This window comes from Bubalus bubalis, chromosome 4, assembly GCF_019923935.1.
Source record: "Bubalus bubalis isolate 160015118507 breed Murrah chromosome 4, NDDB_SH_1, whole genome shotgun sequence".
In the NCBI taxonomy this organism is placed as follows: domain Eukaryota; kingdom Metazoa; phylum Chordata; class Mammalia; order Artiodactyla; family Bovidae; genus Bubalus; species Bubalus bubalis.
The window spans coordinates 15,428,201-15,446,776 of record NC_059160.1 but is presented as its reverse complement, the minus strand read 5'-3'; the positions used below and the strand labels follow the sequence as shown (position 1 = coordinate 15,446,776).

Genomic DNA, 18,576 nt, shown 5'->3' with positions numbered 1-18,576 from the left:
TCTGCCAAGAAATTTTCTATAAATCTCACCTTTGTTCCTTTGTACCTAATACCCTTCTTTCCTCATTCCTCCCACCCCTGCCCCTCCAGTATTCTTCCCTGGTGGCTCAGCAGTAAAGAATCTGCCTGCAGTGCAGGAGCCATAGGATACATGGGTTCAATCCCTGGGTCAGGAAGATCCCCTGGAGAAGGGCATGGTAACCCACTCCAGTATTCTTGCCTGGAGAATCTCCATGGACAGAGAAGCCTGGCGGGCTACAGTCCATAGGGTCGCAAAGAGTTGGACACGACTGAAGCAACTTAGCATGCACGCAGTACCACTCCAACTTAGAGGTTTCCTTTTTCCTATCTTTGCTTTTCAGAAGTTTGATTATGATGTGTCTAAGTGTGTGAGGTTTTAGTTTTATTTTTTGACCTGTTTGCTTGGGGTTCCTTGGAGTTCTTAGATCTGTTTTGTTAATTTTGATTAATTTTGGAAAATTATTGGGCTTCCCTGGTGGCTCAGACGGTAAAGCGTCTGCCTGCAATGTGGGACACCTGGGTTCGATTCCTGGGTCAGGAAGATCCCCTGGAGAAGGAAATGGCTATCCACTCTAGCACTCTTGCCTGGAAAATCCCATGGATGGAGGAGCCTGATAGGCTACAGTCCATGGGGTCGCAAAGAGTCAGACATGACCTCATGGATTATTAATCATATCCATGCAGATATTCCTTCTATCCTGTGTCTCTTACTCCTCTGGGACTTCAGTTACATATATGATACCTTCTTTGATACTGCCCTTAGCCCTTGATTGATAGATTCTATTTTCTTCTTTATTCTTTGTATCTTAGTTTGGATAGTATTCATTGACTTATGTGCAAGTTTATTGAGTCTTTCCTCAGCTACATTCAGTCACCTTCTAAGACACTCTAATGAAGACCTTTTTCATATCTGATAAAGTATTTTTGCTCTAGTATTTCCATGTTACACTCTTGTGTTTCTGTCTCTCTGTGGAAATTCCGAATTTTCTCTTTTGTATTAGAGTCTTCCTTAGCGTATTATTATAATTATTTTAAAGTCCCTGTATGGGATATCCCTGGTGGTCCAGCGGTTAAGATTTCACCTTCCATTGCAGGGGGTGCGAGTTCAATCCCTGGTTGGGGACTTAAGATCCCATAGGCCTCATGGGCAAAAATCAAAGCATACAACAGAAACAATATTGTCACAAATTTAATAAAACTTTAAAAATGGTTCACATCAAAAAAAAAAGAAAAAGAGAAAGAGAAAATCCCTGTATATTTATGGCATCTAGATCAACTTTGGTTTTATTGATTTCCTCATTTCTTGACAGTACATTTTTCATGTTTCTCAAGCTTAAAAAAAAAACCAAACATTCATCTATTTTTATTTATTTGGCTGCTCCAGGTCTTAGTTGCAACATGTATGCTCTAGTTCCCTGACCAGGGGTCGAACCCAAGCCCTCTGCATTAGGAATGTGGGTTTTTAACGGCTGGACCACCAAGGAAGTCCCTCTCAAGATTTTTTTTTCTCAATTCTGGACACTGTGTTTTAAAGGACAGTAGAGACTGAAGTACGTGGTATTTATGCCCAGGAATGGGCTTATGCCTCTCTGTCAGGCCTTCAGTGGGGGAGTGGGGTCAGGCCAGTCAGAGGAGGAGGCGGCTTTGGATGTCATTGCTTCTGGAGCCACTCAGCACACCACAGACTTCAGATCCCTTCAGTGGTGGGATTCTGTGACTGCTTCCTGGGGGTTGTTGGCAGTGTTCCGTCACCAAGCCGTGTCCGACTCTCTGCGACCCCATGAACTGCAGCACCCCCATGAACTCCTTCACTATCTCCTTGAGTTTGCTCCAACTCATGTCCATTGAGTCAGTGATGCTATCTAACCATCTTATCCTCTGTCGCCCACTTCTCCTCTTGTCCTCAATCTTTCTCAGCACAAGTCAGCTCTTTTCCAGTGAGTTGGCTCTTCACATCAGGTGGCCAGAGTATTGGAGCTCCAACTTCAGCATCAGCCCTTCCAATGAAATATTTAGGGTTGATTTTCCTTAGGATTGACTGGTTGGATCTCCTTGCTGTCCAAGGGACTCTCAAAAGTCTTCTCCAGCATCCCAGTTTGAAAGCATCAGTTCTTTGGCGCTCAGCCTTCTTTATGGTCCAACTCGGACATCCGTTGTAGGCTGCTGGAAATTGGTCCTCACGGTTCCCTTTCAGCCCTTTGCCCCATGGGGTCTCTCTCTTGCCCCTCACCAGCATTAGACTGCTGGTTTTTGTTACCCTGTGCTTGAGGCTTTTTTTGGTTTAAAAGAAAGATGGTTCAGGGAGATGGGTGGGCTTTCTTGCCTGTATGTATCTGAGGGGGCTCTCTCTGGCTCCTACATTGTCTACAGTCCTTCTCATGAGAAACCTGGTGGTCTTCCCATAGGATCTTGTGAAATGAGTACAACCTCCTCTTGTGTCTGGAGTGCCCAGTTATTCAATATGTCATGCTGACCTCTGCTCAGCTTCCAGCGTCTTAAAATTTTTTAGCTGTTTCTTCTTACTCACTTTATGGGACTGCCTTTCTGTCTCATGCTCAACAAAACTGTTGTGAGTCCATTTTTCCTTGAAGGAGCTTGCCATTTTAAAAAAGTGTGGCTCATCTGGTTATCTTGCAACCTCTACTTTCTGATGGGCTCCCGAAAAGTTTTGATTCACAGGTTATCTAGCTTTCTTTTATCGTTAGGATGAAACCTACATTTCCTGGCAGTTGTCTATATCCTGAGTGGAAGCAGTGCTCTGGTGGTCGATAAATAAGTTTTATTTGTTCTCTTTACTCTCTAGTCCTTAGATCAAAAGGTGAGCTGAGCTCCTATTTCCCTCCTGTGTTTTATGTCAGAGGCTGCTGAGGAATGAAATATACTTCCCCTCTGTGGATTGTGTTTTTCTCATCAAGCATCCATAATCAATACTCATCTAAGGGAAAACCCCCTTTTAGAGACTGAATGTGGTCATTTATTAACCGTGTGATCTGGGGAACAAAAAGATATGGAAGGTACCTTTTCTTTCAAAAAGAAACCACTTTTTATAAAAAGGAATTCATGAAAAAATAGAGTTAAAAAATGCAGAAAGATAAAAAAAATAAAGCAATAAAAAACCACCCATAGTCCCATCAGCCAAAGAAACCACGACCCATATTTTACCTAATTTCTTCCAGTTATTTTTCTATGACTGTATTTATATTGGTTTGTATACATCAGTGTGTGTGTGTGTGTGTGTGTGTGTGTGTGTGTCTGTGTGTGTTAGTTGCTCAGTCATATTTGACTCTTTGTGACCCCATGGACTGAACGCCACTAGGCTCCCCTGTCCCTGGAATTCTCCAGGCAAGAATACTGGAGTGGGTTGCCATGCCCTTCTCCAGAGGATCTTCCCAACCTAGGGATTGAACCCAGGTCTCCTGCATTGCAGGCAGATTCTTTACTGTCTGAACCACCAGGGAAGCCCGTACATCAGGATGTATGCCCCTGAATTTGTGTGTTTTATCCAAATAAGCAGTTTCAAAAAGGTGTGTTTTTCTGTGGGTTGAGTGCTATGGTACTCATGAAATTCTGGTATGTTATTCATGTATGTCTGGTAAAGATGTCAAAATATATGACATATTCTCAGTTTGCTGTTAGGGCTGGATTCCTTTGTGCAACTTCTTTCCATGAACAGGTGTGCATATGCGATTCTAATGGAATGCGATTCATTTCAGAAAAGACCAATTGTTGATTCCTTGTGCTGAGGTCCACCCCCCCACCAGCTTCCCCAGATAACTTCCGTCCCTTTCCATTTGTGCCGACCCGTTGTCAGGTTTAAAGCAAACAGAAAGAAGGAAAGTCTATGATATTCTTAATGTATGTTTCATTTCCTTCTTTTTCCAGAAAGTATTTTGGAGAAAAGATCGGACTATATTTTGCCTGGCTGGGATTATATACATCCTTCCTCATCCCGTCATCTGTCATCGGGATCATCGTGTTTCTTTACGGATGTGCAACCATCGAAGAAGATATTCCCAGGTGAGCTGACTTTAAAGGCGAAGGCTCAGTTCCCACATGTCAGTTGTTCAGAGTGTCATCCCAGTTGCGAGGACATCGTACATTTCGCACGTATCCCTCCAGAGCCCACCCTGTGTCCTCCTTCCCACTTCCCTTCCTTCTCTCCTGAGAGAGTGGGGAGCATCAGATTCTGAGAAGGGCTCAGAGCCACACTGAGTGTGGCTGCTTCCTTTCCTGGTCAAACTCTTCTCTGGGACCAGGGTCTGATTGGGCAGGTGGAAGATAACTGGTGAGAAAAGAAGCCATGCCTGGGAAAAGCTTTTTTCCCCTCACTTTTATGGCATTTTTCTCTCATTTCCCACGCATACCAAGGCAGCAAGTGTTGAATGGTGTTGGGTAAAGATGGCATCTATGTGGCCAGATACTGCTGGAATAAAATGCTACGAGTGGAGAACACCTCAGCCCTAGCTCTGGGAGTCAGAGATTGCAGGAGGTGACAGGGGGCTCTTGGAGATCCAAGAGATGGAACAAAGGCTGGTCCTGATGAGGAAGAGAGATCCTACAAAAAATAGACACTCAACAGAAGAACATCCTTTAAGGTGGACTGTTTTACATATTAGCCTTGAAATGGGGTACCTTGCTCCCTAACTTTCCATTTCTTCGGCTGTGAAATGGCAATACTAACACCTGCCTCATGGTGGTATCCTGAGGATTAAAGGAGACAGTGTCTGGCACCCAGCAAAGTATTCATAAACAATTCTTGAATGAACCAACATAAGCAGAAATAGAGTACAGGGGACAGAAGAGACACTTAGCCAATGTTTAGAATTTAAAGCTCTTGGCACCTCCAGAACTGTCCTGGCAAACTGAAGCATCATTTGTGTGTTTTAATACTCTTGCAGTTGCAAGTGATAGAAATGCATGGGAACTAGCATAAGCAAAAAAGGGAATTTATCCTCAAGGTTTGGTGGGGAGGCCTCGGTGGAGCCAGTGGCTGGCATGTGGCTCACCCAAAGACCGTGGAAATAGGGATTCCTTCTATTTACTGGCTGTCTCTGATTCTTTCAAGTATTTCTTGTTTCACTACAGAGTTTCTCCATAGGATGTGAATGTTGCTGTTAGTAGCTCACGGGGTGTCACATTTTAAGAGCTTTATATGTGATTGATCCTAAGAGAAAAAGTCCTGTTGACTCTTTTTGGCCTAAGTGAAGGCTGTCAACCAGCCGATCATGTCTGGGCTGGGGGGGGCAGGCTGACATTGTGCCACGGGGATTCTCCTTAAATAGCCCGGGGGATGGGGGCACTGGGCAGCCTGGAGGTGTCCACTGCAGTGAGGGGTGGTGATGGGGAAGTCAGGACCTCCTGAAGAAACAGGGAGAGCTGGGCTGTTTGAAGATAGCATGATAAGTGGTAAGAACCAGGTGGCTCTGGCCTCTGTGTCACTCTGTAGAAAAGCTCTTGCGAATTAGCAAAACTGGCGACGACATGTTTGTAGTCAGAATAAAGCTAAATACCTTAGTATAAGCACAAGGATTTGAATATTTTTGTGTATAGAACCCTGTCATCATCCATCCAGGATTCTTGACTGGAATTCTGGGACCTTTGAGCTATGTTTTCAGGGCTCTGCCGTCCACAGCATAAAGGAAGAAGGTGTGTGTGTGTGTGTACGCACGTGCTCAGTCATATCTGACTCTTTGCAACCCCATGGACTGTAGCCCACCAGACTCCTCTGTCCATGGAATTCTCCAGGCAAGAATACTGGAGTGGGTTGCCATTTCCTACTCCAGGGAATCTTTCCGACCTGGGGATGAAACCCATATCTCCTGCGCTGGCAGGCAGATTCTTTACCACCGAGCCACTTGGGAAGTCCAAAGGAAGAAGGAACACACACCGCATTCCTAGTGTGAGTTGTACCAGTGCCGGACGGTTTTTATGTGCTGTGTCTTCGATACTGAAGCGATCGATGTTGTCAGCAATAGGTGTTCTTATTCTCACCTCAGAGAAATGGAGACATGGTCTCCATGGAGAGGCAGCGTCACCTAACTTGTCCAACTTCAGCACGTAATGGTTGACAGGGTTGGGATTTTTTTAAAATTAGCCCCTGGTTCTAACCCAGATCAGTGAAATCACATTGATGTTTTATTCATTTATTTTTTACCCATGCCCCTCGGCATGTGGAATCTTAGTTCCTTGACCAGGGATCGAACCCACAGCCCCTGTAGTGGAAGCGTGGAGTCTCAACCACTGAACTGCCAGGGAAGTCCACCATGGATGAGACTTGACCTCTGTTGCTTCCTGGCTTTCCAGATGACTCATTGGTAAAGAACCCACCTGCCGATGCAGGAGACTCAGGAAATGCAATTTCAATCTCTGGATTGGGAAGATCCCCTGGAGTAGGAAATGGTTACAACACTCCAGTATTCTTGCCTGAGAAATCCCATGGACAGAGGAGCCTGGTGGGCTACAGTCCACGGGGATGAAAAGAGTCAGACGTGATTAAGCAACTGAGCGCACAGGCACACGCCTTCTGCTCCAAGCCTTTGCTTTCCCCAGCAATCTGTGGCATCTTCCCCAGGGCTCTGACCCTCCTTGGCAGCCCAGGAGCTCTAGCTGGCCCCTCCTGGTGCCTTCTCAGAGAACACAGCTCCGTTGCCCCATTATGATGGCTGGGGATCGGGGTCTCAGGTTGATCCAAACTGGAGGACTCATCCCATGCCCTGAGGACCAACAGCTCGGTGGGCAGAGAGTCCACGTGCTGGTTGATATCAGGACTTGAGACTCGTGCCCTGGTTCCCCACATGGGAACCCGTGTGACAGTGGCCAGGGCACCTGGAAGGGACCATGGTTTACACACGCTACAAGGACGTGTGCCTACATGCATGGTGGGGCTCTCATATGTGTGCATGTACAATGAGATCATCATCATTGCAGATACATCACAATGCCTGTCAGGTGTGTGATGTTTTATAAACTATGGATAGCAGTCCATTAGTGGATTATACAGGGGGACTGGATTTGATCCCTGGTTTGGGAACTAGATCCTACATGTTGCAAGTAAGAGTTCACATACGGCAACTAAAAGATCCTGCGTGCCACAACTATGACCCGGTGTAGCCAAGCAAATAAATAAGTATTTCTGAAAATGCAGTAGAATAAGACTAAAGGAAATCAACCCTGAAGATTCACCAGAAGGACTGATGCTGAAGCTGAAGCTCCAGTACTTTGGCCACCTGATGTGAAAAGCTGACTCACTGGGAAAGACCCTGATGCTGGGAAAGATTGAAGGCAGAAGGAGAAGGCGGTGGTGACAGAGGACGAGATGGTTGGATGGCATCACTGACTCAATGGACATGACTTTGAGCAACCTCCAGGAGTTAGTGAGGGACAGGGAAGCCTGGCGTGATACAGTCCGTGGAGTCACAAAGAGTCGGCGGATATGACTGAGTGAGTGAACAACGGAGAATAAGATAATATAGAGTAGAATGAAATATAATTTTAGTCTTCATCACAAGAAGGAAGTATCAGAATTGTTTCATGACATTTAATTTAGTGATATAAGTGTGTTTATGGATAGAGTATATGTCTATATTTGCATAGTGGAGTCTTTTGAACTTTTTCAACTTTCCAAAATGAAAATGTGTAAAATTGGCTGCTGTAAAATTTGAAATTTTGATTCTCAGTTTTTCAGACTCAGAATAAGGTGTGGCCAATCAGGAAGGTGTAAAAAGAAAAAGTCAAGCATATTATGAAGTAGTTTTTGAGAGCTGCTCCTCAGTCATAATTGTATATCTATCAAAAGTCCAAGCTCTATGCCTGATGAACACTCACAAACAATCCATACCTCTCCTTGTCAATAAAAGCACAGCCTCTAAATCCCAATACAGAATCCAGACAAATTCACACCCTTCGAGGGTTTGTGTCTATCAGCCGGTCCTTGTTGTCTGGCTGTTGTTTAGGTGCCAAGTCACGTCCGACTCTTCGCGGACCCATGAACTGCAGGACGCCAGGCTTCCCCGTCCTCCCAGCCACTCCTAAGCGATTATAAACTTTCACCCTTCCTGGGATTATTTTAAAGGTCTCCACTTTGGGCATTAGGCCTGGAATTTAGTATCTGTGTATCACTTTTAAAAAAATGTTTTATTCTGAGAACCGTATAGACTCACTGGAAACAGTAAGGAGAGTGCAGAGGGGTCCAATGTGCCCTTCATCCAGTTTCCCCCAATGATTATGTCTTAAAAGCCACAGTCCAGCATCAAAACCAGGAAAGTTACATTGTGTGGAACTTTAAATAGTACCTTTTATTGCCAATAACTTTGATATGTGAGTCACATGCTTCATTTAATAGTATTTCCATATGTGCGAGATATGTCTATAGAACCTTCGTCTGCTTAGCAAGGGGTTGGTTCCATTTGTTCTCCATTTGCTTACATGCATAGGAAAGACTGGAGCATTTTTTTTTAAAGGTGATTAATCTAAGCCATATTTTTTAAAAAACTGGTTACTTTAGAGCTGAGATCTTAATAGCAGATGTTCTGTCTGAATTTCTTGAATAATTGCCTCCCTTTGTGGCTAGCAGAGCCCTGTATGTCACTTGACTTGTGAGCAGTGGGTCACTCATTGAGAACACCACCCACTCCGGGGTCTTGGTTCACCTGATGGTCAAGCCATTCATCAACCTTCTTCTGTGTCCGAGAGAACATGATAGGTTGAAGAAACACGTCATTGGATTTATAGCCACTGTGGCTTCTAACTAAGAATCTGTGGATGATGCAGCTAGTAAATGACCCAGCCCTGACTTCAGTTCTCGGGGCATCTCCCCCTTTTTCAGCTTGTCTTAGAGACTGCAAAGTCCTTTAATGTCATCCTAAGGCAGAATTTCTCCAGAATCCTCTTTCAATTGCTTGCATCAAAAAACTCCAAAGATGCAACAAAAATCTCCAACCCAATGCATACAGAGCATTCTGACTTCAAACCTAAATGATGTGGGACTATCCATGCTACCATGGTTGCCATTTTGTACAAATGATTGTGAGTTGACTGTATTCTAATTTTAAAACCATTTATGTACATAGCATTCACATTTCAAAGTACTCTGTACTAAGGTGGTGCTAATATTTTTTTTTCCCCTGACCTTTTAGCATGGACTAGTTTTGATTGAGATTAGATTTTCTAGGATTATCCGTCTCCCTGTATATATGTAAAAAGTCTCCATGACAAAGCAGTGGCAGATTTTATTTTCTTGGGCTCCAAAATCACTGCGAATAGTGACTGTAGTCATGAAAGTAAAAGACACGCTCCTTGGAAGAAAAACCGTGACTAACCTAGACAGTGTATTAAAAAACAGAGATATCACTTTGCCGATAAAGGTCTGTAAAGTAGCAGCTATGGTTTTTCGTGAGGGCTTCCCTCATAGCTCAGTCCATAAAGAATCTGCCTGCAATGCAGGAGACTCGGGTTCAATTCTTGGGTCAGGAAGATCCCCTGGAGAAAGAAATGGCAATTCTCTACATTATTCCTGCCTGGAGAATCCCATGGACAGAGGAGCCTAGCAGGCTACAGTCCACAGGGCCACAAGAGTTAGACATGATTTAGGGACAAAACCGCCACTGTCCTGGTTTTTCTGGTAGTCGTATATGGATGTGAGTTGGACCATAAAGGTGGCTGAGCACCCAAGAATTGATGTTTTTGGACTGTGGTGATAGAGAAGACTCTTGAGAGTCCCTTGGACAGCAAGATCAAACCAGTCAATCCTAAAGGAAATCAACCCTGAATATTTATTGGAAGGACTGATGCTGAAGCTGAAGCTCCACTACTTTGACCACCTAATTCGAAGAGCCAACTCATTGGAAAAGACCTTGATGCTGGGAAAGAGTGAATGCAGGGGGAGAAGGGGGCAGCAGAGGGTGAGATGGTTGATTGGTGATGAATCTGAACAAATTCTGGAAGGTAGTGAAGTATAGGGAAGCCTGGCATGCTGCAGTCCATGGAGTTACAAAGAGTTGGACTCAACTTTATGACTGAACAGACACGGCTTAGAAGCAAAGCTGTTTGCTGGACTTTGTGCAAACTGACAAGTTTTCTGTGTGAATCTGTTTTCTAATCTGTATTCTCCTCCTAAAAGCACCAGCTCCTCTACCAGGCAGCCATCACATGTCTGGCCCAGAAGACTTCAGTCCTGCTCTCCAGTTACCAATAAACACATGCCCAGGTGAAGTCAGTGTGGCTGAACTTACTATTAAGAAATTACTATTTAATATTGTCGATGTGAGTGAGTCACCGATCTTGACACTTGCCAGTGGAGTGCTCAGCATCAAGTCTGTGGAGGAGCCTGAGACGAGTTTCCATTCTCTCACACAAAAGGACTTTCCCTGCCGAGGCTCATTAAAAACAAGCCTGAGAGCTGGGACTTGACAGACAACGACAGCCCTCGCTGAAACCCTTTGACTGCTTAGCGATGGGAGCTAAACACAGGCATCCAGCCGGCTTCTGGGTTTTATCTAAGCCCTTGGCTCAGGCACCCGGGTACCAGCTCCCTCAGCCGGCTGTACTGTGCTCGGTAGCGCCCTCTGCTGCCTCTTTGCGGAGAAAACCCAGCTGTGGTTTCAGCCTGTGATCCCTGCCTCCCCATCATGGGGTCTCCTCCAGCTGCTCTGTGAGAACAGCCAGTGCTTCCTTTTCGTGAAATCTCTAGTTCTCCACCCTTTTCCCCAAAGTGATGAGCTTAGCCATCTACTCATCCCCGAGGGCAAATATCACACACCGGAGTGATGAGTTCATTCATTTTCCTACCAGACTGCAGTGTGGAGGGTTATTGGGGAAACCAGTTGGGGCTGAGAAATTCTCGGTTCTTATTTGCAAGCACCGGATGAGCCTGAAGTTATTGGGTCCAGCTGATCCACCTAACAAGTGAATGGAATTTCAAATATATGCATAAGTCCGGTAAAGAGAAATATACTGAAAATAGGTGAGAATAGAGGTGATGTTTATTTGAATCATGCTTTGTTCTCTTGGATCCTTGGAATCTAGACTTAGGGAGAATTTACCTTATTCTTCCCTGGTGGCTTCCCTGGACTTCCCTGGTGGCTCAGAAGGTAAAGAATCTGCTTGCAACTCAGGAGACCTGGATTCGATCCCTAGGTTGGGAAGGGAATGGCAGTCTACTCCAGTATTCTTGCCTGGAGACTTCTATGGAGAATTCTTGCCCAGGTTCCATTCCAGAGGAACCTGGAGGGCTGCAGTCCATGAGATCACAAAGAGTTGGACACAACTGAGCAACTAATACGCACCTTATTCTTCCAGCGTCTCGCATCCCATTTTGTGGTTAGGATAATTCTTATTAAGTTGAGGTTACTAATCTGTCTTCTCCAAACAGTCACATGGCTGATTCACTTAGAAGTCAGGCTTCCTCCCTCCTGACTCCATTCGTCTTTGCATGACTTCTTCCAGAAGAAAGACCTTGTGCTGGTCCAATGGTATACTCATGTTGATTCCTCCATGTGACCATCCTAATACACTAATGAGGTAGCTTGAGCTTGAATGAGGACGATAGACTCTGACCTCTGATGAGTGACTTATTCACAAACCATCAGCCCCATAGACTCAGCACTTTTGGATGGGACTTTATACAGCACTGGGTTTCCCTGGTGGCTCAGCTGGTAAAAAATCCACCTACAATGTGGGATACCTGGGTTCAATTTCTGGATTGGGAAGATTCCCTGGAGAAGGGAACAGCTACCCACTCTGGTATTCTTGTCTGGAGAACCCCATGGACAGAGGAGCCCGGCAGGCTACAGTCCATGGGGTCGCAAAGAGCGGGACATGACTGAGCAATTAACACTTTCACTGTTTTATACGGCACCATCCCATGCACAGCATAACTGATATGTGGTCACTCACTTTCTGTTGGTTCACGTCTAGTGATGGCTTCCATACCTCTGAAGGTAGCCCATCTATTTTTTTTTTTTTTCCACTGGAGTGTAATTGCTTTACAATGTTGTGTTAGTTTCTGCTGTACAACAGTGTGGATCAGCTATATGTAGACATATATCTCCTCCCTCTTGAGCTTCTCCCTTCCACCCCCCCGCTCCCATCCCACCCCTGTAGGTCATCACAGAGTGCTGAGCTGAGCTCCCTGTGCTGTGCAGCAGCTTCCCACTGGGTCTCTGCTTCATACACGGAAGGGTCTATATGTCAGTGCTGCTCTGTCAATTCGTCCCACCCTCCCCTTCCCCTCCTGGGTCCATAAGTCCATTCTCTAAGTCTGTGTCTCCATTCTTTCCCCGCAAATAGGTTCATCTGTACCATTTTTCTAGATTCTATATCTATGCGTTAATATATGGCATTTGTTGTTTTCTTTCTGACTTACTTCGCTGTTTGATGGAGTCTAGGTCCAGCCACATCACTACAAATGACCCAATTTTATTCCTTTTCATGGCCGAGTAATGTTCCATTGTACATATGTACCCCATCTTCTTTATCTGTTCATCTGCTCACCCAGTTTTAAAGACAAGATACTAAAAACAGTCCTCCCAAGGGGAAGAATCCAAGCCCAGCTCTGATCTCATATGCCTTGTTGACGGAGTTACTGAAGCAGCCAGGGAGTTCCAAGCGGGAGGTGTTTTGGGGGTGATGGACTTGGGGAGGGTCCTGCTTGGAACCCCCATGGCCCCACAGCCTCTGTCTTCTGCAGCAAGGAGATGTGTGACCAGCAGAACGCCTTCACCATGTGTCCCCTGTGCGACACGTCCTGTGACTACTGGAACCTCAGCTCGGCCTGTGGGACAGCGCGGGCCAGCCACCTGTTTGACAACCCTGCCACCGTCTTCTTCTCCATCTTCATGGCTCTGTGGGGTAAGTCACCACCATGAGGCTGGCTTCCGTGCAGGGCACCTTCAGATGGGCGCAGGAACCAAAGCCAATATTCTTTGGTTTGCTTCCTTAGTGTTTAATCCTTATATCTTTAGTAAAACTTTTATTTACTTATTTGGTTGCTCCGGGTCTTCATGGCTGCGCGGGCTTTTCTTTCGCTGTGGTGGGTGGGGGCTACTCTCCTGGTGTGGAGCACAAGCTCTCGGGCTCGTGGGCCTGCACCTGCTGGGCTCTGGAGCACAGGCTCAGTGGCTGTGTACGGACCTAGTTGCTCTGCGGCATGTGGGATCTTCTCAGACCCGGGAATGAACCCGTGTCCCCTGCATTGGCAGGCAGATTTTATTACTGAGCCACTACAGAAGCCCCTAGTCCTTATATTTTAAGAAGCATTTTAGGGACAATAGATTTCTCTCCTTTACTCATACATGGGACTAGAACTAAGAATATCCTCCGAGGCTTTATTTTACACACACACACATGCATATATATATATAAGAGATGGAGTAATCTTACATTAATCTCATATAGGATTTATTTGGAAATTGAACCCATGCATGATTTGAAATGGAAAATCCTGTGGACAGTGGAGCCTGGTAGGCTGCAGTCCATGGGGTCGCTAAGAGTCGGACACAACTGAACGACTTCCCTTTCACTTTTCACTTTCACGCATTGGAGAAGGAAATGGCAACCCACTCCAGTACTCTTGCCTGGAGAATCCCAGGGACGGGGGACCCTGGTGGGCTTCCATCTATGGGGTCGCACGGAGTCGGACATGACTGAAGCGACTTAGCAGCAATATACTCATAGGCACCTCCAGGTACATCTCCTAAGATGTGCAAGTCCCAGATGTCATTTGGTGTCACACTTGGAGTCAGGGGGTGACTGCCATGATCACAGGGTTAGCTGGGGGCAAAGGCGGGCCTAGACTCGTCTCCTATCTCTGTATTCAGTTGCAATTTCCAGGACACCGCAAGTGTAGACTGCAGAGATTTCACTTAATGCCAGAGAGATGTTTTCCATCTTCCCACCAAAGGGATTTGTGAAGGAAGGAACAAATAGTTCCTTCGATTTCCTCCTCCTCCCTTCCCCGCCCCCCTCGCCCCCCACCCCCTGCCCAGAGTCTTGGGGTAATAAACTTTCTCTGGGCCACAGCCATCTGATCATAAACACAGACACACACATGCACCCTTCTGTTCTTAAAAACTGGAATATCCACCCCTGTGGTCACTGAGCATTTCCAAGAAGACATACCCACGGGTATCACGGAAGGGAGCAGGGGCCCCTGTGTTAGCCTGTTGGGAGTAGCCATCTGCCGTCGTCTCATCCTTACAGAGTGGGCCCTCATCTTTCGGGTCACAGACCAGCCCCTGAAGCGGTTAGGTTTACTGCTGACTCCAGGGGGCTTGGAGGACCTGCCAGGATGGGGCAGTGAGTCGCACATCCTGGGACTGTGTGCAGGAGACGGAGGTCTCTTCTAGAACTGCTGTTAGACTCAGACCTGGCGACCTCCGCCTCTATACATGGGTGGAGATGGAACCGGGCTGGAAAGATTCCCATGTGACCCGGCCACCAGGGAAGGTATCCAGGGGAGCCTCTGTTCTCCCAGGAAGAAAGGCCACTGCCCAGGACCACGTGGCAGTGTCAGCCCACAAAACAGTGGCAGGGAGTCAGAGGACACGGCACCCATGGCCGTGTAGCTCTGGAATTGTTCACAGGAAGGGTCGGGGGGACAGAGGGAAGTTGTAGCTTGTGGCCTGAACAGTCTCAGGCGGCTCTGTGCCTCTTGTCCATAAACAGCATCTTGGTTTTTTTCTTTTTTGGGGGGTTTCCTTTTTTTTTTTTTCAATTTTATTTTTTAATTGATGGAAAATTGCTTTACAATTTTGTGTTGGTTTCTGCTGTACAGCAATGCAAATCAGTCATAATTTTATATATGTGTATCCCTTCCCTCCCGAGACTCCTTCCACCCCCAGCCCGATCCTGGCCCTCTGGGTCATCAGGGAGCCCCGAGCTGAGCCCCCTGCTGCACAGCAGCTCCCCTCTCGCTGTCTGGTTCGCACACGGTAGTGTGCATGTGTCAGTACACTCTCCCAGCCTGTCCCACCCTCACCTCCCCCACTGTGTCCGCAAGTCCATGTTCTTCTAGGTTCATCTGTACCATTTTTCTGGATTCCATGCGTATGCATTAATATATGATACTTGTTTTTCTCTTTCTGACTTAACTTTACTCTGCATAGAAGGCTCTAGGTTTATCCACCCCATGACAGCTGACTCAAATGTGTTCCTTTTTATGGCCGAGTAATATTCCATTGCATAAATGTACCACAACTTCTTTATCTATTTATCTGTCCATGAACATCTGGGTTGCTTCCATGTCCTGGCTTTTGTATACAGTGCTGCAATGAACAGTGGGGCACATGTGTCTTTTAGAATTGTGGTTTTCTCAGAGTATGTGCCCAGTAGTGGGATTGCTGGGTCATATGGTAGATTTACTCTTATGTGCCATGCTGTGCTTAGTCACTCAGTTGTGTCTGACTCTTTGCAACCCTGTGGACTGTAGCCTGCCAGGCTTCTCTGTCCATTGGGATTTTCCAAGCAAGAATATTGGAGTGGGTAGCCTATCCCTTCTCCAGGGGAACTTCCTGACCCAGGAATCGAGCTGCGGTCTCCTGCATTGCAGGCAGATTCTTTACCAGCTGAGCTACCAGGAAAGTCCCAGATTTATTCCTAGTATTAATAAAAAATACTAGGAATTTTTATTCCTATGATGCAAAGAGCTAACTCATTAGAAAAGACCCTGATCCTGGGAAAGACTGAAGGCAGGAAGAGAAGGGGATGACAGAGGATGAGATGGATGAATGGCATCACTGACTCAATGGACTTGAGTTTGAGCAAGCTCTGGGAGATGGTGAAGGCCAGGGAAGCCTGCTGTGCTGCAGTCCATGGAATGGCAGAGTTGGACATGGCTGAGTTACTGAATAACAAATTAATAAAAAGCGGCCTCTTGGAATCACCTCAAATATGCTGGAACTGACTGGAGCCTGAAATGCCCTTTCACCTTTGGCTACGCTGCAGCCCTAATTCCCATGAGTCTGTCTTACAGATATGACCGCGACTGAGTAGCTAAAGCTTAATCGCTCTGGTCTGCTAACCCTTAAGGCCTTTCCTGGGATGTGTGATTCCCTGTCACAGGGAGACTTGGTTTTCAGCTGTACCTTCCCACTTCCTGTTTTCTTTTTTTTCCCCCTCAGGGGGATGTTTTTATTTGTAAACAAATAAAACCACCAAGAAATAAAAAAAGAGAATTCTCTGTAAAGAAAATGAGATTGTGGGCAGAGCTGGAAAAAAAAAAAGATTCAGGGGTCCAAGCTGTGCTTTGTGACTATTAGAGATGGAGAATCTCTGGCCTTGCAGATCTGGGCTTCCTGCATCCTCTCAGAAGTGGAGGCTGGGAACGTCCTTGGTGGTCCAGGGGTTAAGAATCTGCCTTGCAGTACAGGAGATGCTGGTTCGATTCCTGGTTGGGGAACTAAGATTCCATAGACTCGGGGCAGCTAAGCCTGCATACTGCAGCTAGAGAACCTGTATGTTGCAATGAAGACCCAACACAGCCAAAATAAAGAAAAATAAAATAATAATAATAAAAAAAAGGAAGCAGAGGCAAGGAGGACATTGTCTGAATCACCCACCTCTCAATGACCTCCCCACCGACCCACCCAGGCTGCTCTGTCACCAAACTCTCAAACAAGGCAGTCTCTGAATTCCTTTCTATGCTGCAAATAAGGAGAATGTTTTTGAACCAGATCTTAGGACCCAAGCTTTCTGCGTGGTCCTAAAACGGGGGCAGGGCTGTCCCTTCCCACTTTTAATCCCCAACAGCTGTCCCTTTCCTCTTGTCGGTGGATGAACAGATACCTCCATCCCTCCTGAGTTCTGCAACGATGCCCCTGTGCCCCCCACCCACCCCCGGGTCTCCTCTCTCTTCCCCTCGCGTGGTAGCAGCAGTGCAGGGAAAACAAATGGAGTGGGGTTGTGTCAGCGCTTCTGGGCTTAGGGTTTGGTTTTGTTATTTTAACAGCTTTGCTGTGTTTTATGTGATTGTGTATTTGGTTACAGCAGCCAAGAGCCTGAGGGCATGACTGCCTACAAATTACAATTAAAAATAATAGTTATGCCTCTCATTACATGATTATTATGATCAGTGGTGCTGTGCTGGGTGGGCCTGGGCCAGGGCCCAAGGCTGCCGGGAAGGAGGCTGGGAGAAGTGGTTATCTGCAGAGAGAGAGGGTGGGGCAGGAGTCGGGGGTCACTAGCTGGGGTTGGGGGTGGGGTGTACAGATGGCAGGAGTCGGGGGTCACTGAGCTGGGGTTGGGGGTGGGGTGTACAGAGGGCAGGAGTGGGAGGTCGCTGAACTGGAGTCGGGAGGTCGAGTGTGCAGAGGGCAGGAGTCAGCCAGACCCACGGCCGGTGGAGGCATCAGGCCCAGCCCCTCTGGGGTTCTGCCTTCAAACTCCAGGGAACTTTGGAAAGACAGTGAAGCCATATTGAAAGTAGGGAAGGGAGAGGTGAAGGGAGGAGGTTAAGGACAGCAACTTCAGGGTCAGGCAGTCCTAAACGTGGGTCTCAGTCCCACGCTGTACCCATCACCGTGAGCCTTGCCCGGTGTCATTGAAGTCAGTCCTCTCGGCTGAGGTGCTGAGTAACCTGGATGGAGGCTGGTCCTCAACCTTGGAGCACCCCGTCCTCATCTCTTAAGTCGGTGAAATCATGCCTACCTGTCGTGTTCCCACAGGTGTGAACTGGATGTATGTGCAGGGCAGCTGGTGTGGTACCTGTCATGCGATATCCCCTGGGAGCTGCTCTCCATCGTCATGAGGGTCCTTCGTATCCCTCTGCGTCCTCCTCAGTGACTTTTTAAATTTTGTATTGGGGTATAGACGATTAACAATGTTGTGGTAGTTTCAGGTGAACAGTGGAGAGACTCAGCCATACTTATACATGGATCCATTCTCCCCCGAACTCCCCTCCCCTCCAGGCTGCCATACGACCTTAGACAGAGTTCCCTGTGTCGTGCAGCAGGTCTTTGTTGGTTACCAATTTAAAGTACAGCAGTGTGTATATGTCCATCTCAAACTCCCTAAATATTCTTTTCCCTCATTCTTGCCCCTGGCAACCATGTTCGTTCTCTAAGTCTCAGGGACTCTATCACCCTGTCGTCTGCTCCTGTTCTGACTTCTCTCTTACATGGAGACCACAGTTGGTGTGCAGAGCCCTCCTCGGGCATTGGGAGCAGCACAGGGAAAGGAGAGGCATTCCCCCAGTTAGGAGAACATCCCCAAGCCATGGCTGGGGTCCAGAGGTCGGGGTGCACACACACAAAAGGAAAAGGTCTCAGATCCCAGGAACCAAAGATACAGATTTTTTTCCCCCCACACTGTGAGGCATGTGGGATCTTAATTCCCTGACCAGGGAACCTGTGACCCCTGCACTGGAAGTGCAGAGTCTTAACCTCTGGACCACCAGCGATGTACAGATCCATGCACCGCAGTGTAGCACCAAGTGAAACATGTAACTTCAAGGAACCACATGCTTGGTCAGGCTCTCAGTGTTTGCTGGGCTCAGCCCTGTGCAGTGCCCCAGGTGAACAGAGACATGTACCAGTTGAAGAAGAGTTTGCAGTCCTATTTCTAT

The 18,576-nt window shown here is 46.8% G+C and overlaps 1 protein-coding gene across 1 annotated transcript in view; it reads left to right on the top strand.

The window, feature by feature from the left end:
* Window positions 1-18,576, top strand: part of ANO2 (anoctamin 2) — a 328,569-nt gene that overhangs the window by 147,329 nt on the left and 162,664 nt on the right. The window contains exons 10-11 of the mRNA XM_044941951.2: window positions 3,903-4,037; window positions 12,706-12,866. Of these exons, the coding sequence (XP_044797886.2) occupies window positions 3,903-4,037; window positions 12,706-12,866 (296 nt within the window). The remainder of the gene's footprint in view (window positions 1-3,902; window positions 4,038-12,705; window positions 12,867-18,576) is intronic.